Source organism: Bos mutus, chromosome 8 (assembly GCF_027580195.1).
Source record: "Bos mutus isolate GX-2022 chromosome 8, NWIPB_WYAK_1.1, whole genome shotgun sequence".
NCBI classification, from domain to species: domain Eukaryota; kingdom Metazoa; phylum Chordata; class Mammalia; order Artiodactyla; family Bovidae; genus Bos; species Bos mutus.
Window position 1 is genome coordinate 7,607,087 of NC_091624.1, and position 22,614 is coordinate 7,629,700.

The following is a 22,614-nucleotide window of genomic DNA, read 5'->3' on the forward strand; positions in this document are numbered from 1 at the left end:
TAACCTTAGGCAAATCATAGACACATCTAAAGTGCTACCCAGTCATTCTAGTAGATGAGTGTCATCTCTCAGAGATCCATACCATCTCTGCATGATCCTGCACAAGCCTAGTTAGTAACTTCCACAAACTTGGGTCTCTTGAGGGATTTAAAAAAGAGACAGCTCTCCAAGGGTCATGTGAAAGTCAGGGTTCAAAGATGGGGAAATAATGCTGGAAAGTATGACACTCTATGTCAGGCTGTCGAAAGAAGAATTAAATTCAAATTGATTTTTGGAAAGAGGATGCCACGTTCGGGGCCTGAGGGAAAAGAGAAGAGCAGAGGTGCAGACTGCCCAAGGTGGGGCTCTTTCCTGAGGCTTCTACTGGGACCGGGGTGACAGTGGGAGGGCTTTTTTTTCCAACTTGTCACAGAGTATAATTGTTCCTTCATTGCTGCTCTCTACGTGTCCTGCTCAATTAAACATGGGGCCTGGCAGATCCTTTGAAGGTAGGGACTGTCTCTCATTTCCCTGAATGTCCCCAGCGTCAAGGGTTTGTACTTTCCAATAGTCAGCGCCTCTCCCCTTCCATTTTTTTTTTTTTTCCCTCTAGCCCCAGTCCCCACAAGCCTGGACTATAATGCCTGAGCATGCAACAGTTCTCCGAGCTCGTCTGTCCCAGTCCTCCCATTTCACAGAGGCAGAATTTGAAGTCAGAGAAGTGACTTATTCCTTTCTGGCTTTGAAGTTACTTGGAAGGATCTAGTCACTTCCTTCCACACGCTCTGCCAATCCACAGGCAGACTCCCTCATGTCTGCCTTCCCCCGACTCTGGAAGATTCTGAGACACTCCAGGCTTTGGTGGAGTGACAGTCACCACTGCCCTCGGTGGCCATCAACGTGGGTCAGTAGCGAGACGCCAAGCTCAAGTATGAGAGCTGTGGCTGGCTGTCTGAGCTCCAAAAAGGCCGGAATCAACAAACATCAGAAGCTTGAAACGGAGGACACGAACCCCCTCACCTTCAATCCATCATCACCAGACCCACAAAACGACATAGACTCTGGGAAACAGGGAGAAAGAGAAGCAGAGAGGGATGGAGAAAAAGAAAACAGCCCTCCATAAATATGAAGAAACAGGAGCCTCTTCAATGGCTACAGACAAACCTGTGAGCTACATGCTGCTGTCCACTCAGTGGTTTTGTGTCTGCAGAAGGTGAGAGTGGAGGTGGGGGGGTTCCCTCTCAGGAGGTGGAAAACTGGCCAGCTGCAAGCAGGCAGGTACAAGCTGGGCTGAAATCAATCAAGGGAAACGTGTTTCACGAAACCAAATGTACCGGTGTCTGTTCAGCCCTTCCTCACAGTCCGGCTGCTCCGTCTCCTAACCTGGAAGGGTGTCTGACTGAGTGCTGAGGCCGTCATGAGTGGTCAGTGTCACCCGTGGATGGAGGAAGGAGAATGAGAGTGCTGACCGAGCCAGACACAGGGCGGAGAAAACCCAGCCGCCTCCCACTGAGGCCCTCGAAAGGGCACCGTGCGCTCCATTTGTCTGTCCAGGGCCCTGGGAGTGGAAACATACGTCTAGGAAAGGGGTGAAAGAGGGAGCAGCCCCCGCCTGGTGGGGCCTCCCCGGTGTGTCTTGGAGGAAAGGGTCCAACCTTCACCTGTAAACGCTCAGGTGGGTGTGCTGTGGCCAGATCCCCAGGCGCAGGTAGAAGGCCAGCTCCATCCTACCCTGCCCAGTGGGTCCTGAGGCCCTCGGGGGCACTGGCCTGGATCCCAGCCCCCTCCCTAGGATGCTCACAGGTGAATTTCTTGGTAGGATCCTGGGACCCCAACAGGCCTGTGTTTTTTGATGGGAATGCATACACTCCATGTGACCTGCTGCCTAACTCTTGCACAAATAAATACATTAGCATTTCGTACATGCTAGGCTTTGGGAGTAAAGGAAATCTTTAAAAAATGGAATTGGCAGGTGTAAAAATCCAAGGGCCCTTGGTAGTACAGAGTGATTAGGTCACATCCAACTCCCAGTCCAGCTCGGAGGTTGTAGCAAGGGGGCTCAGGATCTGAGAGGGGCTAGGAATTTGGGCATGTGCATGTCAGAGGTCAGAAGGTTTCCCAGAGACAGAAAATTTCCAAACAACCATTGTTACTTTGAGCGGTCACTAAGTCCCAGGTGCTGTTTGAAAGGGTTGACCGGGTACGCTTTTGTGACATCCTCTAAAACCACCCAACGTTACTTTCATTCCTGGTTTTACAGAGGAGAAAACTGAGTCTCTGATCATGGAAAAGACTAGTTCAAGGTCACAGAAATAGTAAGTGGCTTGATTCACATCCCCTCTGTGTCTGAAACTTGTGTTCTTCTTTATTTTCTGGACTGCCCGATCCCTCACTCTTCTGCACTGTCTTGAGCATCTTATTAACCACATCTTCAGGGACCACGAGCAATCCTTCTCCTGCTCTCTATCACCCCTCTAGTCTGCTCTCAAAGACCAAAGTCATGAGTGTTCGTGGGTCACAGACAGAACCTGTGAGTCGAGGTGGGCTTTGTTCAGAAGAAAAGCATGAGGAAATCTCAGACTGAATCAGAGGACGGCAAACCACGTGGATTAGGGGGCCTGAATGGGGTGTTTGCATATCTACACTCAGGCACACACGTGGGCTGGACATGGTCGAAAAGTCTAGGAGCTTCGACTGAATCAGCTACCCACCCACTATGACCCCCCTCAACACTGAGGGGATCGTTCCGTGTTGCAGAGATGTATCCTCTAACACAGACATCTGGGGTGTTTTCAAAGTAAACTAGTGTGTGAGCTCAATGAGTTTGATAGAAGTTATGTGGTCTTCATTTAAAAAGCCAATTCTGTGGTCAGTCCTCAAAAAAAAAAAAAGTATTTTAAGAATGGAAGTAATCTGAACAAATGCCCTCAGTGTGCGCACCGAAGTTTCAGCCAGACCTTCTTTATGAGCCTGCAGTCTCTGTAAGACAAAGCTGGTAGAAGAGGAGCCCACGTGCGCCTGGGGGCAGGGAGGGGAGCCTCCCAGCACCTACTATGTGCCACGCACTGGCCCAGGTGCTTCACACACCATGGCTCCATTTAAATTTCCTGACATGCCACACCCAACTGTGACCGTTGAGAACCCAAGTCATGTTACTGCAAGATGGGCCAAGGCAGACAAGGAACCAAGACTCAAGTGCTGGTCAGTCTCCAACACCCCTCATTTCTCCATTCCACCAGGCCTGACTGCTGTTATTGCTTTAATGAATGTTAGTCACGTTAAATAAACTCCGATATTCTGATTATAAAATTCCAAGCAATTTCTCTTACATGATTACTGGAAAAGGATGAACAAAGTTACAGAAAAAAACAACAATGCCTTCTTTCATCTGCGTGCTGGTTAACTCTTCCCAGAACTCTTTCTGGGATGTTATTTTGTGTGACCCTCGAGGCAATCGTGTGATCCTGGCAGTCAAATACCATTGTTACTATTTTTCCCTTTGGACAGACGTGGAAACGGAGGCCCGAGGAGATTAAGAGACTTGCATAGCTAAGTCAGGGCTCGAATCTGTTTCCCCTGAATTCTTCTCTCATTCTTTCTAAGTCTGATTGTGGGAGGTTCATAATCTGATGATCAAGAGAGGGCATCTACCTGCATGAAGCCTCAAGCATCTACCCCACCTCTTTCTTATACCCTCCCCACACCTGCCCACCTCCATCTCTCTGCTCCTACCTTGCTCTTTTATTCCACTCCAGACCCTACAAATGCTGGAAACCTGTTTGTATACCTTCTCGACCAGAAAACTTTTCCTGATTGCTCCTGACTGCTATGAATCTGCCTTTTCTCAGAGCTCATGTAAGTCTTATCATCTGTCTGGTTCATTTGGAAGCGAATCCTCTGCTCTCTTGCCATCTCTTGAATGACTGTAACAAAATGTCATGAAACCACAGCATGCAGATACCTTGAGGACATGGATCATATCTTCAATCCCTAGGGCATTTCTCACAGTCCCTTGGATAACAAAGTCCCTTACCAAAATACGGATGATGAATAAGAACACAGCCTTCCTGAACAGAGTGCTTCCAAGTAGCCAGCTGCTAAGACATCAAGGCAATAGAGGGCACTGAAATGCCTCGGGAGGAAGAAACGAGACCCCAGGACTTGTGCTCTGCTTGGCCCCCCTCTCTCTGTGAGGCCTGGGTCAGCACTGCCCCTCTATGGTCATGGGGGCTGGACCATTCCACCACTCATTTCAGCTCAGAGAGTCCCTGATTCCAAGCAACTGTGTTAGACGTGCAGAGAACGGAAGAGAAGAAAGTGCATGCTCTGTGAGATAATTCTAGAAAAGAAGTAAAAAAAAAAACAAAAACCAATAAAGGGTCTCATTGGAAGGCAAACCATCTACTGGCCTCAGATAAGGGGCAGGAGAAGAGACTGAGGAGGATGACAGGCACTGGCAGAAGGGTCACGTAGACTGCCTGGAGGCTTATTCCAGCCCTTTCCAAAGATTCCAGCAACACCCACTTGGGTCCAAAGAAACAAATCACGGCCCCAGGGGATTGCCCTTGTTACATTAAAAATAATAATGCGGAGAAGACAAAGAAAACGTTTCCCTGTGAGCCATCGTCCGGGTGTCTGGGAGGTCTTCTTTTACCTGCCCTATTCCATAGGAACAGACGTTCAAGTGAAGTTCACCTAACGATGCCAGAGCTCGAAGCTAGAAGGGGTCCATCAGGAACTTGGTGGGTGTGTTGCAACATCCTCTCACCATGAAGTGTGCCCAGCCCGAAGTTTCAACTGCCCCTGGATTTCCTGATACCGGGGCTTTCTATTAACATCCAGGTTTTTCATTTCATTTATAAAAAGATGCACCAAGTACGTTCTGTTTGTAGACATTTCTAATGGCTGCAAATGAAGTCCTGCCTACCTGGCTTGTCTCCACTATTGTAGGGAACGGCCAAGAGTCACTGGAATGTCTTTTTATAACTGTCCAGTCCAATAAAAAGACCTGTGCTTCCCCTCCAAGACAGGTCCTCTTGGCTGAGACTGGAGGAGGGGGGTGTCCATCTTTCACACCAGGGATCGTGATGCCTTGTTTGCTCACCTCTCTTATCCACTGGATAAGAGAAAGAAAGAAAGTGAAGCTGCTTAGTGGTGTCCGACTCTTTGCAACCCCATGGACTGTAGCCTGCCAGGCTCCTCCATCCACGGGATTTTCTAGGCAAGAGTATTGGAATGGGTTGTCATTTCCTTCTCCAGGGGATCTTCCCAGCCCAGGGATCGAACCCAAGTCTCCCACATTGCAGGCAGATGCTTTACTGTCTGAGCCACCAGGGAAGCCAGGATATCCACTGGATGATGAGCTCCAAAAGGGCAAGGACAGGGCTGGCACAAAGGGAGCATTCAACATTTAAAGAGAAAAGAAGGCAAAATAGGAAGGAAGGAGGGAGGAAAAGAAGGAGGGCCTAAAGAAATGAAAGGAGGGATAGAGGCAGGCTATAGTTTTTCACGAGATAAACCGAACCCCTTTCTGCTTATGCTCCAGACCCCAGCCATACTGAGTGACTCCGTATTCCACAAGCCCTTCCTCATCCCATCCCTCCCCGACCCCTTACTGAGGCTGCATCCTCTTGGTGGACCCGCTTTCTCAGTGTTCTGTTTACTCATCCACATCCACTCCCTAGCCCCCTTCTTTGTCCATATCCTCACTCAGGTATCCTTATCCTGCCCTCTTAACAAGGAAACCCCATGGCCAATCTAGCTGTAATAGTTCTGCAGTGGCTCATGGACATCCAAAGTCCTTATCTGATTCTCTTCCAAACTCCCTCATCTCAGCATTTCACGATTCCAAATGCTCAGAAGAGGAGGGCAAGGTCAGAGAGCCGGGGAGCAGGTATCCATGAAAAGCAAGAATGTCAGCACAGTCCTGAGAAGCTTCATCGCAGTAGATGACTGGGCCTCGGAAACCTAGAGGACCCTTAACCTCATTCTGATCACTAATGGATTGTATGAGCTTAGGCCTCAGCTTCCCTCTATGGGGGAAGCAGGCTTTGGACCCACTGATCTCTGAGGCTGTTTCTAGGTCTGACATCTAACATCATTTCGATGTCTTCTGTAGCCTTCTACTAGGACTGGGTGAACTTTGTAACACATGAACTCCTGAGAACGTGGACTAAGGGGGCCCAAGGATTAGTAGGTAAAGAATGGCTTCGAATGTGTTAGAAGAAAGGTAATTCTCTGATGGAGTCTGCACTACTGTATCACTGGTGGATCTTAGTTTACTCGAAGGAACTGCTACATAAGCTGTCAGGATGATGAATTTTACTCAGTGCCACTCTAAGTAAGCTGTGCACCAACCACTTCTCATTAGTCTATGGCACAATGAGTATAGAAGTGGAGAGACAACATTTAGAAACTTTTAGAGAACTCTTGACACTGCTTCACCATTCTTGGGGATACTTCATTCATAGCAGTTCATTTTTGTTGTATGTTACAAAAGAATTGGTTGGCAACGTAGAGGAAACAAAACTGGTTCTCTACCACAGACTGAGAAGTAGTAATTGAAATATTATCTTTATTGTTTTTACCCATTGAGAGAGAGGGAGGGTGGGAGGCAGGCAACGCAGGAGCATACCTTGTGTGTAAAACAAGTTCACCTCTTCATTAAAAATCATCGAGACAATGTCAATCTAATTTTCTATTACAGGTGTTGTCCTTCTTTCCTAGCTCCCTCTCTCCCTTTCTTTCCTCTTTCTTTCCTTTTTCATTCATTTCTTCCTCCCTCCCCCCCCATCCCTCCCTCTTTTTTTAAAATCATAAAGCAAGTGTTTTCTCTGCAAATTTCCACAGGTTTTTCTCTGCACACAGGAGAGCTGATTCAGCCAGAATGCTGTGCCCCTCCCCCTATCTTCATCAGGAGATGAAACATACCCGGTGGGGCTCCCTGGGGCACAGGACTTTCCAGCCAGCAAACACACAGGCCCTGGTGTGAGTGGTCACAGTGCTGGCAAATGGCTGCTCACGGGCATTCTGGACATGTGGTCCCATGACTTAGAAAAGAGGAGGCCACTGGCACCTGCCAGCACTGTCTGCTGATGGTCAGCTCTCTAGAACCTTGGGCCCCACAGCCCCGGCACCCCAACCACAGAGGTCAGCTGCCCTTGGTCCTGCCCCAATCATACTCAGCAGTTTTCTCCCAAAGGCTTTACGAAAGCCACCTCGCCAGTCACTCCTGCTTTTTGACTCTGCCCCTTACTGCTCCTTGGATTTAAAAATACCTCCCTTCCATGGGAACTGTGGAGTCAACAGAGCACGACTCAAATCTAAGCTCTCTATGCCTTAGCTGAGTGACTGGGGGTCAGTCCCTTCCTTCTTCTGAGGCCCGGATTTCCTTCCGCAAAGCAGGGACACAGGTGCTCACCTTCCTGGCACTGGAAAGGTGCTGAATAAACATTTGTTGCATGAGTGAATGAATGGATAAACGGACAAATAGATGAGTGGCTTCCAGTATTCCTGGCTCTTTATCTATCCTCCCACACCCACTCTACCTGGGCATCCCAGGAACTCCTGGGGTCTGGCTCAGGAAAGCATACATCACATTCATCTCAGAAGTCCTGCATTTGTGATTTAGCCAGATGTCTTTCCTGACCTGGGACTTTGGTTGAGTCATTTCACTCTTTAAGGCCTTATCAGTTAAATACAAAATGCTAACCCTGTCCAGTCATTCTCATCAAAGGCCATCAAAGCCTAACTAGAGCAGAGATGAAAGTGCATGGTGACCTGGAAGGAACCTGCCACACACCAAGGCTTTTCCTACACGGGCTGCTCCCATCTCTGAGCCAAGGTGAGAGTCCAGGGGCCTGCCTGGACTCAGCCAGAAGGCTGAGCTGACGTGCTCTCTGGCTTGGGGCCAGGCATGACATTGTCTTGCCAGCATCGTCATTCCTCTGCACATAGGTATTTTGTCAGTGCATGGGAGGCCCTGGCTCTTGTGAGAGAGACATAAAGAGAAGAGTCAGCAGAAAACCTGCAGAGGTTGGCAAATGAGCCAACCAATCAAGCCATCAGCAAGGCCAGGGTCCTGTGAGCTGGAGAGAATGGAAAAGTTCAGCATGAATCTGGAAAGTCAGGAAAGTGGATGCAGACTGTCTCTCTGACTTAAAACTAGTCCCCCTGGGTCCCACATCAAATGGCGGTCACCTATGGTCCACCTCTGGGTGTTTTGGGGGGTTGCTGGTCAGAGTTGTAGTACAAGGCAGAGGCTAAGTCAGGCATTAGAAAATCTGCCCTCCACCATTTCCACCCTCTTCTCAGCAATATGTGAAGCTCCTCTGCCTTGAGTATCCTCCTTCTACCTCAACTCAATCTACTCAATCTCTGATGTCCAAACCGTACCTAAGCTTTCCCTAAAATGTTCAGGCTGCAAGTCAGCTGTTCCTCTTTGACCTCCTACGCATGCTCCATGCTGCCTTTCATTGTTCAAGAAGCGGCAGATGCACTTATCGAGAGGCAGTCACCTGCTAGCCCCTAGGAGAGACTTGCTTGGCCGGCCCTCATTTGATCCTCAAAGCAACTTCACAAAGTAGGTGCCACTGTCATTCCCATTGTACAGATGAGGACATCTGTAAGAGGTCACAAAGTAAGGGAAGAGCCCTGAACCCAGGATTCTTGCCTGGAAAATCCCATGGACAGAGAAGCCTGGCAGGCTACAGTCCACAGGGTCCCAAAGATTCAGACATGACATAGTGACAGAAAAAGCGTGCAGTCTGTCTGACCCCAGCCCATCCCAGCTCCACCAGAACTGCCCAACAGACCCTTCTGCTAGCACAGAAGCAGTCATATGACTCTGTCTAGTACGGTACCACTAGCCCCAGGTGGCTACTGAATTCTGAAAACGTGGCTAGTGTGATGCAAGAACTGGATTTTAAACTGCATTTCATCTTCACTAATTTAAAAAGTCACATGTGGCTAATGACCACTGCACTGGACGGCAGACTGTAGCTGTTAGTACTCAGCCCAGGTGGTCCAGTTCTAGACTCTGAGCCTTTTGAGAAGACAGGATCTTGAGAACTCCCTCTGAGCCCATAGGAGGCGATGCAGAAATATTTCAGTAATGGACTAACCTTGCGTATTTGTTTAGTCACTAAGTTGTATCGGACTCCTTGCGACTCCATGGACTGCAGGCCACCAGGCTCCTCTGTCTGTGGGATTTCCCAGGCAAGAACACTGGAGTGGGTTGCCATTTCCTTCTCCAGGGGGTCTTCCTGACCCAGGGATCCAACCCGCCTCTCCTGCACTGGCAGGCAGATTCTTTATCACTGGGCCACCTAGGAAGCCCAACCCTGCATGCAGTCCTGTGATTACTTGGTCCAGTCTGCCTTGCGAATTGGGAAATTCCCGCAGCCCCATTGGGCGTTAGGAGCCACACCCATGGGTAAAAGGGGAGGAGCTCGACTCCCTTACCTGTGCAGATTGTCGGGCTCGAAGCAGGTCTTGGTGACATCGGTGATATTGGGGTCACAGCACTCCCCGCCGTCGAAGTTGAAGCGCTCGTAGTTGCAGTCCATGTCACACACCCCGTTCTGCTGCTTCTTGGCGAAGGCGGGGTGGCGCAGGTGGCGGCAGTCCCCGCCGTCGTGGCCGGTCAGCGTGTGGTTGCACTCGGGGTCGCAGTTCTCGTCGCCGATCTTGCTGATGTCGCAGTTGGCCAGGATGAGGCGGCGGCGCAAGGAGGAGTTGCTCACCTCCAGCACCTCGAGCTCCCAGGAGATGTTATAGTGCTTGAAGGCCTCGGCCAGCTGCTGGTGCTGGAAGTCGATCTGCTGCCGGCTCACGGTGGGGTTCTCCCGGCCGTCGTCGTGGAGGTTGACCACGCGGTAGCGCACCACCTTGGGCTGGCGGAGCCGCGGCAGCTGGTTGTAGTTGGCAATGACCTCGGGGCTGTCGCACAGCGTCTGCCCGCACAGCGGCGGCTCCAAGCTGGTGTCCAGCCGGAAGCCGTGGGCGCCGCTGACCTCCACGCGGGGGCTGCTGCCGTCCTTCATGGGGGACCAGGCTCGCTTCACATTGTCCCAGTTCTCCTGCAGGAGGAGCTGAGGTAGAGGGCCCTGGGGGCCGCGGGTCCCCATGTCCAGCAGGATCTCGCGCTGCGTCCTGGCCACCTTCCACAGGCTGAAGCGCTCCACGGAGCCCCGGTAGTTGTGGTTCAGGGTGCTGCCTCCCAGCATGAGGACTTTACACTTCTGGGTCAGGGGGCTGAAGATCCCGCCCACCTGCTCCCCGGAGGTGGCCACCTGGGCACCGTTCATGTAGAGCTTCATCAGCCGCCCGTCATAGGTGGCAGCCAGGTATACCCACTGGCCTGGGAGGTAGCTGCGGTGGGCATTGATGGTGGTCACTTGCCGGGCCCGGTCTGTCTTCAAGGAGAAAAAGTAGCGTGGGTCTCTGTTGCCTTGGTCACTGACGGTGTGAATGCCCACGACCCATCCTCGGTCACGTGAGGCATAAGAACATTTGTCATAGAGCCCTATGTAGCCCCAAAAGAAAAAGATGAATAAATAAAGGGTGGAGGAAGGAGGGGAGAGTTCTTTCTTTCTGATAAAATTCCTATCAGGATGCCCAGAAGAGGAAGTCACAAACTACGCTCAGTGGCCTTCTGGCGGTGACTGACTGAGCCTTTGGGACCACCCCGAGGGCAAGGTGAGGGCTAGAGGAATGGAGAACACGGATGAGGTAGCTTTGGGAGGTTCTGACCACAACTTTAACCCATGTGGTTTCACTTTGATTGGTTCTGAGAATGGGGCACACAAAAAATGACATTTGTTTGCAGAATACACACTTGAGCTAAAGAAAACAACAGTAATACTACTAATAATTAAAATCTGAAAATCTTTGATTTTGCAAAACCGTTGGATGGGGAAGAGGACTTTTTAATTAAAAGTGTATTTTAAGTGTAGAATGACATACATGGTGAGAGGGAGAGGTAAGAGAAGAATCAGAGAGAGAAAATGCTCAACAGAAGGTGCATTTCGACAGCTCCGACTATAGTCACCATAACAGGAGTGCATCAGCCACCAGCTCTCATCAGTGATCAGTGGTGGTGAATTGCCGGGAAAGTTGCCTGGAGAAGTGATGGTCATGGACTGCAAAGCTTCTATCGTAACAGTAGCCCTGACTAGCTCTGACATTCACCCCCAAGAAAGCCAGGCGTACTTACTATCTGAGCTGGAAAAGTTTTTAAACATCAACAATTCCAACTCCTTCACTCAAAAGTTAAGGGAGTTGAGACCCAGGAAATGGAAGGTATTTGTTAGGTTACATAATCACTGACAAATTTCCTGAGACCCAGTTCAAACCTGCTTTTCTCTAACATCAATGCTAATATTTTAAAAAGTAAAAGTCATCCTCTTGGCATAAAAAGATGTTGGGGACTCCATCATTAAGTAAAACCAAGCCTCTGTCACAAGTGAGGCATTGTGTGAAGGTCTGCATATGCATTAATTCATTCAACCCATTTAGCACCCTCAAGGTGATGATATTAAGTTAACAAAGGAGGAAACAGGAATTGAAGGAGGTAAAGAGATGGATGGTTTAAGGTCAACTGGTTGGTAACTAGATCCTAGATCCATCAGACCCTAGGATCACCGTCCTAGGTACTAACTCTACCTCCCTCTCCCCCATCAGTGTCACCAGGGGTCCATCTGCATAAAAACACCTGCCTGGGTTGTCCCAAATTTCAGTTGAGTGTTTGGGGAAGTTCCAAGCTAGACATCTCTAGACTTAGCCTGGAAACCCCAGGAACTCACTAAGTAGATTCTCTCTGGATCTAAGTCTCTTTACTCTCATCAACTCCTGTTCCCAGCTTTTATGGAATACACCCAGTGTCCTTGGCACAGGCAAGCAGTTGGATGGGGAAGAGGACTTTCTAACTAAGAATGTACTCTAAGTGTTCGATGATGTACGAGGCTAGGTGGGAGGAGAGAGCAGGGATAGGAGAACGAATAAAAGATGCTCATTTAGGAGGACAGCCCCTACTTTCAGCTGGAGAACTGCTGCGGTCACCATGACTTTGAGTGTACCTCTGCCATTAACACTCATCAAATGAGCACAGAGAGCTTCTAGCAAAATCAGTAGAGAAGGCCCACACACTTTGTACTTCTTTGTGGGTACCGGGGCCTTCAATTTTGTGTAAATCTGTTAGCAGCTGACATGGATGGTAGTTTTGGCCAAGCTTCCAAGTCCACCTACATCTCCCCTATCACCATTCCCTGTTCTACCAACTTTCAAGTGATGGCCAGGGTCTCCTACAATATCAACCTGTTCTCAGGCCTTGCTGAAACACCAAGTATTGGTGGGTCTTGGTTCTCTCCCCGGCAAGGGAAGGGAATGCATGAGGTTTCCCTCATACGCCTGCTCCACGGGGGATTTTCTGTGATCCCAGGTTTCCCAATGGCTAAAACAGAAACCACCTCTCCCAGGAAGCTTTCCCTAATGGTCCTGTGAGGAATAATCACTCTCTCCTCTGAATTCTTTGTACTTTTAGGAAACTGGACATTTACTCTCTGGGTTTGGAGTCTCCCCTAGACACGACACTTTTTGAGAATGATGACTCTGTCTGGGTCATCTCTACCCTGTCCAGCATCTTGCACTATGGGGTGTACACAGCAGGCACTCAGCAAGTGTCCCACAAATGCACACATGGATGATTCTGAACAGAGTGGGAGAAGAGAAAAGGTGAAATAGAAGCAGAGGCACTAATCTATGACTCCCTGGGTAAAGGACAGAGAGAATCAGAAGACAGAGTGTGTTCTTGGCCGGATACAAAGAGCAGGGCCTTTGGAGTCAGGGTAATTCTGATGACAACAATTATTGGCCATACATCCGGGGCAAATCGCTTCACCTCTGTGGATCTCAATCCCCTCCTATCTCTCTTTATACATGTTGTCACGCTTAAAAGACATAGTGGCTATACCATCCTTGGCACACCATGGCTGTCCAGATGGGACTACATTGTTAAAATACTAGAGGGTCTCAGAGTGATGTCAAGGATGCCAAGGGGGGAAGGATGAAAACAAAATGTAGCAACACCAGAGAGAGTAGGCACCCTAAAGACCAGGTGGCTGATGTGTTAACAGCAGGTAGGATGAAGGCTCAAAGAGCACGAGTCCTCCTCCTCAAATTTACTGGCAAACGCTACTCAGAAATCATAGCCCAACCCCCCTCCCCTTGGCTTTGCTACCGTCATGAGACTTGCATGGTAAAAGCTACCTCCCCACTGACCTCTCCAAGGCGAAAGCTCCGACTCCACATTTGGAATGAGCTCCCCTATGTCTTGCACTGATAGCTATGGGAAGTATGAGAGAACAGGCTTCTGGACTTCACCCCGTGCCCCTCTGACCTTGCCCCCCGTCCCCATCCCTGCCCTCGCCACATCCCACCTCTCTGCTCACCTTCTTTTCCGCTTCTGGCTAACAACCCCCTACCTCACCCCGGAACAGAAAATTCTTCTAGTGAGAAAATTCACATCTGGAACAGGATTCTTTCTCTCTCTCTCTCTCTGCAGGTTTTTATCTGGCCGGGGGCTCTCAGGCCTGGCTTTCCTGTTGCCTTTGGAAGGTGGCTGGCTGGAGTTGCAAGGTAGAATGTGACCACACCTGTAGAGTGCCCTCAGCTCAGGACCTTCCTGGGACTGGGGTACATGGGCTTCGGGCGCCTCTGCTTGCAGTTGAGAGAAAAGAGGGAATCAACAAGAACGGCTAGACTCTGCGACATGGAGCGGAGGACCAAGAGGCAGCTTAGCCCCAGGAGGCAGAGAGGAAGGGCAAAGGGAGGGTTTCAGTGGAACCAAGAGGAAACACAGTAAGGAAATGAGAACCCTGAAGCAGTGGCTGCAGAAGTTCAGAGGGAAATATTTACCTGGGGTGTTAGTGGTGAAAGGAAATCACTGAATTTCAATACGGATGGGGGGGTGGGGGTGGGTTGTAGTGGTGAATGGGATTTATTTCTGGGCAAAAATAAAGTAATCAACAGCAGCCACATTTCAGAGGGCTGGATGGGAGACACCGCTGTTTCACCAGCCTGGAACTGGAGAGCTGGGACCAGAGATCTGGGCTCTCGGTCTGCCGCATGACCTTGCAGGGGACAAGTCACCCTGCCTCTTTGGCTGCCAGGCCTTATTTCCCTTTTCTGAGAAAGGAGGAGTTGGGAGTAAACGATCTCCCTGCTACAGTTTAAGAGCTCTTTTGTTCCCTGTGAGAATGGTTCCTTGTAAGGAGGAGATACTTCAAAAATGAGTGTTGATTTGAATCGAATGCCTCACGTCATCGCCAATTCTTGTGTGCTTAGAGGACACGTCCTCTGTGTGTCTCCACACCAGACATGCAACAGTGTTCTCTGGAGGACGTGGGTGAATGCCAGTACCCCTCCACCCCATCCTTCCCCACGGTTCTCCAGGAAGATAGAGACAGAGTGAAAGAAACAGTAAGGCAGTCTGAACGTCGCACCATCTGGGCGGGACTAGAGGTTGATCCCAGGGGACACAGCCTCACGGAATGGCCACGGGCAATCCTGCACACCATCTAAGCTAAGTAGCATAAGCCTGCCTGAGAGCTGTGAGCACGTGCGAGCAGGCAAGGAAAGTGCCAGAGCCCATTCATTCCCCAGCCAATGGCCGTCCGGGGCACCTGCACGGATGAGGAAGTAGAGGCCCAGGAAGGAGGCTGCCCTGGGTCTCATGGCCAGCATCAGACACTTGAACCCTAGTCTCTCTAATGTGTCCCTATCTGCTGGCAGCCAGATTTGCTGTGAAAGGGCTGCACAGCCCAGCAGAAGCTTGATGTTTATTTATTTTTATTGTATCTCTCTTTCTCTTTTTATTTTTCTTGGTCTCAACTCACCCCAGAGATAGAGGGCATGCACAATGGGGGCAAGTTTGAATGCAGAAGGCTTTGCAGGGAGTTTCCCAAAACCTCTGCCCGGGTCACTCCGGGAGAGTTGTCTGGGCTTTGGGGCTAGGATCACTCTCAGGATCCCTGCACTGTCAACGCCCGGGGGCAGGGTGGTGTGACCACGCCACTCCAGCCCAGGTATAGACGGGTCTTCCTCCCACACAATCATCACACTCCTCCCTGTCCTAGACGTCTGTTTGGTAATTATGCATTCAGTGTCTGCTTCCTGACTATATCTCTCTCCGGTTCATTTCTAAACGCCCAACATCCAACACAGCATCTGGTACCTTGCAGGTGCTGCATAGAGTCTGTCATTAAAATTATAAAATAAAGGAAGGGAGGGAGCAAACCAGGGAGGCAAGAGAAGGGGCGCGGGGGGACACTTCTCTATCACTCTGCTCCTTGTAAGAGCACCATCATATTATTAATACAATCACATTGTTTAGAGCGTACTCAGCGCCATGTGCTTTATGGGACTTCTCTCACTTGGTCTTCACCACAAAACTACCAACGCAGCCCAGTTTGCAGAGAAAAACAGAAGCTCAGAAAGGTAGCAGCTTGTCCAAAGCAACACAGCTTAGACTCCATGTCCATAGGAGTCCCAGACCCAACTTCTTAATCACATCACTACACCAAGTGCCAAGTGCCACACACGTTATCCTGGGCTATCTGAAGACATGCCCCACCCCCTGCAGAAACATCTTTGTAAGTTCAACAGCAGCAACACAAGCAAGTGGAATTGAACTGCAAAAAGGCTGCTTTCTGTGTCATTCTTCTGCCTGGGGCTCAAAAACTGGACTAAGAATCAGCGGTCCTTTATGACTAGCTTTTCGTCGGTTCTACCTGACTTGCCTCACTTTACTGGGACTAGAGACTTGCCCGGGCCTGGTTGTCTGTCTGGAGTCTGGGGTGCCTCCCTGCTTTGTCCTTCAGCATCTGAACCTCCACTACTAGCCCCCTTGCCTATGGGTTTCTGACTCAGCTTTGCTCCATTGCCCAGGTTCTATATTGCAGTGTTCTTCATCTTTCCTTCAACGTTGCTGTCCTGCTCTTGGCTGCCTCCCATCTTCCATTCCATCTACCATGGGCTGAAACGTGTTCCCCTCAAAAAACTCCTAGGTGGAAGGCTAGCCCCTCATCCCTCAGAATGTGAATGTATCTAGAGAGAGATCTTTAAGGAGATAATTAAGCTACAGTGAGGTTATTGGGGTGGGTCCTAATCCAATAGAATGGCTGTGCTAAGAGGAAGAGATACAGATACAAGGGGAAGACAACATGAAGACGTGGGATGGAAAAGGTGCCCTATATGGGCCAACGGAGAAGGCAATGGCACCCATTGGAAAGTCCCATGGACGGAGGAGCCTGGTGGGCTGCAGTCCATGGGGTCACTGAGGGTTGGATCCGACTGAGCGACTTCACTTTCACTTTTCACGTTCATGCATTGGAGGAGGAAATAGCAACCCACTCCAGTGTTCTTGCCTGGAGAATCCCAAGGACCGGGGAGCCTGGTGGGCTGCCATCTATGGGGTCGCATAGAGTTGGACACGACCGAAGCGACTTAGTAGCAGCAGCAGCAGCATACGGTCCAAGGGCAGAGGACTCGGAAAATCCAACCCTGCAGACACTTTGATCCCAGACTCCTAATCTCTAGGGCTGTGAGAAAATAGATCTCTGTTGTTCAAGACAGCAAGTCATGGTGCTGTGTTATGGTAACCCTAGCAAACTATAATACTGCCATTCAACAAGTTTTTTTTAAGCTCTCCCCCTGAAGTTTCTCTTAAATCATTTGCTGCTCTGTACTCAATTCAGTATCCTTCTTGGTTACAACACATTGTCTCAGCTTAACTCCTACTGTGGGCAGGGCAAGGAGTACTGCGAGGATATAAAAATGGGTGGTGTGGTCGCCTCACAGGAAAAGCTCCTCCCAGGAAAGAGATGCTTCTTCGCTCCAGCTGGAGCCCCTGCTGTGTACTGAGCATGCACATAGCTGCTTCTGGGCCAAAATGTCTCCTATGACCCTCACAAGCAACCTTGTATAACAGGTGCTGTTTACAGATGAGAAAACTGAGACTCAGAGGGGTGAGGTCAACCTGCCCAAGGTCACACAGCACTAAGGGGGAGGAAGGAGTGGAATTCAAGACTCCTGATTTCAAGTTCAGTTCCCCTATAGATGAGCCAGACCTCCACTAGGAGGACCTTGACATGCACTGGCATTCACATTGCATAAGACACTTTAAGCAGCCTAGCGCTGATGTAAAGTACACAGGAGGATGTGTGTCAACCAGACGCAAATTCCATGCCATTGCATACAAGGGACTTGAGCATCCCACAGCTTTTGGTAACTACGGTGGGTCTGGGAACAAATGCACTGGGAATACCAAGGGAGAACTGTAATGATAATAATAACGGGCAATGTAGTGGTCTCCTGGCTAAGCACAGACATCCCCTTCCATGCTCATAAGAACCCAGTGAAGTGGGCTTGACTGATCTTCCTTGACAGAGAAGGAACAGGTGTAGAGAAGCTAATTGGCTTCCCTCCAAGGATCTCAGCTAGAGAGTGAGAGAATTCCACTTGGGCTAACTCTAAAGCCAGAGCTGTCTTCTAGGATGCTCTCTTTCAGGGGGAAAAATCTCTTGGCCCACGGTCAAGGTTCTTGTGCCCCAGCTCTGCCACTTTGCTGCTGTAGGTCAATGGGTGGGCAGTTCCCCCCAGCAAGGGCATCCTCAAATCCTCCCCTATGAAATAGGAGGGTTTTATCACACAGCCACAGAGGTCCCTTCCACCTGAGACCCTCTGTAACTCTGAGATCTCAGGTCTTTCAGACGTCCCTGCCTCAGTTCCTACTGAAGGGGATATAAGGTCATGGAGGAGTGGGGAGGAGGGAGAAGAAGGCCATTTCAGGCCCTCCAACTTCAGGATGTCCACTAGCTGTGGAACCTCAGCCAGGGGAATATGAGCAGAGGTGAGAGGATGTGGGGATGAAAGGGGGAATTTAGGTCAACAATCTGGTTTCTTTCAGGAGGCTAAAAAAAAATTAAAAGCTAAAAGTTGAAGCTGGTCCTTTTTTTTTGTTTGTTTTGTTTTCCCTTCCATGGTTTAATGGCTGATATCAAAGCCACAGAGAAATGCTTGAGAGAGCAATCCTATGGAAAGCTTTTATCTGTCTAGAGGAGGGTGATTAAAACAGACAGATTCGGGTTAAGTATACCCATGGCCCCTGCACTTGGTTCATTGGTGGGGGAGGACCACCAGGGTGACCCTGGAGGACTCAGCAGCACCAGGCAGGTGCCCGAGGGACTTCAGCATCCCCATTCTTCCAGGCCAGCGTACCTTGGCTCAAAGGACGGTGCTTACGCTCAGTGGAAGGAGAAGGCTTGGAAGAAATCACACTTGGCTAGAGGCTTCTCCACACTCTGCTGAGTTCTGGTTGTCTCTCCCTCTGGGTGTGAGAGGCTGGGATATCAAGAGTGACCCTTTGGGGCAATTCACAAGGTCAAGGTCAGCTCAGCATCTCCTATGTTGATCCCATGGGTGGGGCTAGGTCTAGGTGGAGCAGTGTGACCCGCATCCATGGTGGTGCCTGTGTCTGCTCCCTGACTGTGGTCTTTTTCCCTGCTGGGAACCATCACCCGAAAAGTCCCTGATATTATCAGTCCGCTCACTTCTTCTTCTTCTTCTTCTTTTTTTTTTTTTACACTAGCCTTGTGACCTTGGATGAGCTCATTCAACTCTCTGAGGCGGTTTTCCCATTTGTATTCCAGGGATTAAACAGTCTCATTCTGTATACTTCACAGGTCTTTTTTTTTTTTTTTTTTTGAGAGAGAGAGAAAGGAGATAAATGGATGCATATTTCCTTGTAAACTATTTAAGGCCATTTGGATGTAAGGCAAGGTGAACAAGAGTATGTCTAAGGGTTCCTAAAAATCCATTTTCTGTATTAATACACAGACTTACATAACACACTGGGGATGGCAAAGTGCTTTTAGGGGCTCAAGGCGCAGCCCTGTTTCCCTCTGGATTGTGACTCTCCAGGCTGCCTCCTTCACTCACATGAAAGCAAGCTCTGTGAATATAGCATGGTCAGAGTTCTAGAGACCAGCAAACACTCATTCAGGTGCTGGCTCTGCCGTGCATGAGCGTGACACTTGGAAAGTCAGAGCATCTCTCTCGTAGAATTAGTCTTCTCATCTGTAAAATAGGGATGATGCGATCTACCTCTGCTGGTTGGAGGGGGAACTAATAAGATAATAAACGTATCCACGTATCCCGACTTGGCACATGGGCACAGGCGATGGTTGGATGGCATCACCTACTCGATGGACATGAGTTTGAGGAAGCTCCAGGAGTTGGTGATGGACCGGGAGGCCTGGCGTGCTGCAGTTCAAGGGGCAGCAAAGAGTCGGACGTGACTGAGCAACTGAACTGAAGCATTTGTACTGTGGACTGATCTGTTGGAATCCCAGCTCTGCTGCATGTTAGCTTGTAGCCTTGGGCAAAATCCCTTCACCTCCCTGATAGTTTTCTCAACTGTAAACTGATAATAACAGTACTTAAGGCACAGTGACATTTTGAGGATTTAGTTAGAGAATACAAATACTCATCTGCATAGCACGTGATAAATGTCAGCTATGCTGTTTAATCAGTATTAATGATAAACGTCTGTGCCTTTTCCTCCAAATTGGGACCATTTCCCCCCTTCTGTGTAGTTAAACTTTATCCTTTCTGAGGCTGTTCTCTGAAAGAGAGAGACCTGTTCATCACTCTCTTTTTCACACGTTGTCACTGAAATTGGTTCATAAGGGCTTTAAAAAAGGAAGTGGGAGGGGGAGAGGGAGAAGACGATAAGGAAGAAAGAGAGGGAGGCAGGGTTGGAGGGGAAGAGGAGTCAGGATGAAGAGGAGGGGAAGAGGAGTCCGGAGGAAGAGGAGGGGAAGAGGAGTCCGGATGAAGAGGAGGGGAAGGGAGGAGGAGGAGGAGGAGCTACATGTTTTCCTTTGTTCACCCTTAGAAGGTGCCCCCCGTGGACGCGGGTGCTGACACTAGAGCTGCCCCACAGAAGAGCGCTGACCTTTGGTCTTTTTGATGAAGATCCACTAACTTCAGAGATAATCGCATTGCGTCTCAGAAAACCCTCAAGCCAAAGCCCCCTGCCACCCACACTCTTCACAGAAGCCCCAAGCTCACCCTTCACATTCACAGAATCAGGCACAGTCAGGACTGGAGGCTCCCTCAACAATCATTCAACAACCTTTAACACCCAACCTCCTGTCTGAATCACCTGTACATCTCTACAAGTGACCGTGTATCTCCAGAATCAGACAACTTCTGAACCCCTGAAGAACAAGGCCTTTGCACCTTGGGGCATTTCTCGGTGCTCATCAGTACGCTCTGTCGTGTCTGACTCATTTCAACCCCATGGATTGTAGCCCACCAGACCCCTTTGTCCATGGGATTTCCCAGGCAAGAATACTGGAGTGGATTGCCACTTCTTATTCCACCCAGGGAGAAGCATTAGCAAGCGGATGAGCAAGTGGATTCTTGACTACTAGCACCACCTGGGAAGCCCAGTGCTCACGCAGAGTGAGCCAGAATCCTCCCCTTTCCTCTCCACACAGTGGTGCGGGATCTGGGCTGCAGGAACCCACAGAGTTATTCAGTGCGCTTTACCCAAGGGAGCCCTAGAGCTGTCTGAGGCTTTTCTTTGTGTTATCCTTGGCTCTTCTTTTGCCTAAATCAACATCCTCAAGTCCTTTCTGATTTATTAATCTGTCCATTCACCAGTTCCTTCAACACACAGTCACCAGGCATCCACTGTATCGGGCCCCGGCTGGACGTTCAAATATGAAGATACACCCTCTGCTGAGAGACCTGCTGATCCTTAACGCTAGTGCCAGTCCTTCTGTTAAGGCAACACAGATACAATAAGAGTTGATACTATGCAATTAGGAAGATCTATTATCACCACGTCTGCCTCCTTCCATTATCCCTAGGATCTGATTTGTTCTAATGGCTCTCCAAGCCGCATGAACCTCCTGAGAAACAAACAGAGCCACCACTGATGGTGCGCCATGTACAAGACCAGACCTTTATGTGTATCATCTCACTGAATTACTATACCTACTCTACGGGATAAGTTCTCTTAGTCCCAGCTTATGGGTAAGGAAACTGAAGCTCAGAGTTGGACTGACTGGGCAAAGGTCAACAACAACACAAACAGGATTCGGTGCCAGCTCTCTGATTCCAAAGCCAGATGCTTAGCCAATGCCTTAAGTTTTCTATGGCTAAATATAAGCAGAAATTATTTTTTACTTAATACTTATTTTCTCATATACTCAACGTTTTACTGTTCCTTATGTTAATTACACAGTCTGTCGGTGATAACAAGACAAGAAGCATTCTTAAGACTCCTTGAAGTTTTAACGTGTACAAAGGACCTTAATTACTTCATTCACTTCTCCCAAGAACTCTCTAAGACATTATGTTCACAATTCACACAAATGGGGAAAATGAGGCTCTGAGAAGGTAAAGAGTATACATCTCTTTACATCTCTGCATTTAGAGCCTTAGGAGGCTGCTGAGGACCTAAGTACTCAATCAACATTTGTTGAACAGATGAATGAGCAAGTGAATGAATGAATGAATGAACAAATGAAATAAAAACCCAATACCTGTGAAGAGACTCAACTGGAGGATTCTGAGGTTTGGACTCATCTTTGTAGTACTGGAGTAAGAGTCCTGACTTGGAGGCAGGGCAGGCATCCTGGTGACAATGAGTAAGCCCCTCTGTCTCCAGGGCCTCAAATGTCTATCCATCGAGTAGGAGGTTGGCATTGGTGGGCACTAGGTTGATTGCGTAAAATACTGAGAAGAGCAACCAGAGGTCAGGAAAGATGCTTGCTGTGCGACTAAGCTGTGTGACCCGAGGCAAGTCGTGCTTTCTCTGGCCTCCTTTTCTCAACTCTGAAAGAAGATCGTGGCGAAATCGCTTCTGGGGCTTTTCTTCAAATGTAGGGAGATTTCTAAATTGGGAGTGATGAGACATGAACTTGTGTCCTGATTTGCCACTAAGGTACTATTGATCTGCTGCAAATTCCATCTGGGGTGGCGTCACGACTTTCATGGACCCTGGAGGCTGTTTCTTTCTCCCTAAATATATATATTTTATGACTGCATTGGTATAAAGATGTAATAATCTTTATATATACATATGAAGGGTGTAAAGGGTATATATATATAAAGATTATATAAATCTTTATATTACATATTTAAATATATATAATGAAGGGTGGTTTCGTTATCATATATGTATTATTATACTAGCTTTTTTCTTCTGATTAAAAAAAAATTAAGCCATTTTTATGGGCCTCTTAAAAGTGCTGTGGACCTCAGGCATTGTGTCAACTGCAGCTAATGGATGAGTCAGCCTTGGGTCCATCTCGAAGTAGACGGGTCTTCATCCACAGAATAGCACTGGAGGAGGCATTGAGTGCCTGCTGCCTGCCAATCCAGGGAGCTCGTAGGGATACAGTGGATTCCCACACGACGAGGCCAGTGATGTGACTTTCCTAACCGGCGGAGGCCCACAACAAGGTATGTGAAAACACACGCTAGACAGTGTGGGCTGCGTTCTGGACACAAAAGCTCCTCTGGGGTGAGCCTGCTGTCGCCTCACCCTGGCGCGCATAGCTA

General features: G+C 49.0%; 1 protein-coding gene across 1 annotated transcript in view; it reads right to left on the reverse strand.

Moving 5' to 3' along the window:
- PAPPA (pappalysin 1) overlaps positions 1–22,614 on the reverse strand; it is a 267,243-nt gene that overhangs the window by 222,281 nt on the left and 22,348 nt on the right. The window contains 1 exon segment of the mRNA XM_070375021.1: positions 9,442–10,504. Within this exon segment, the coding sequence (XP_070231122.1) occupies positions 9,442–10,504 (1,063 nt within the window).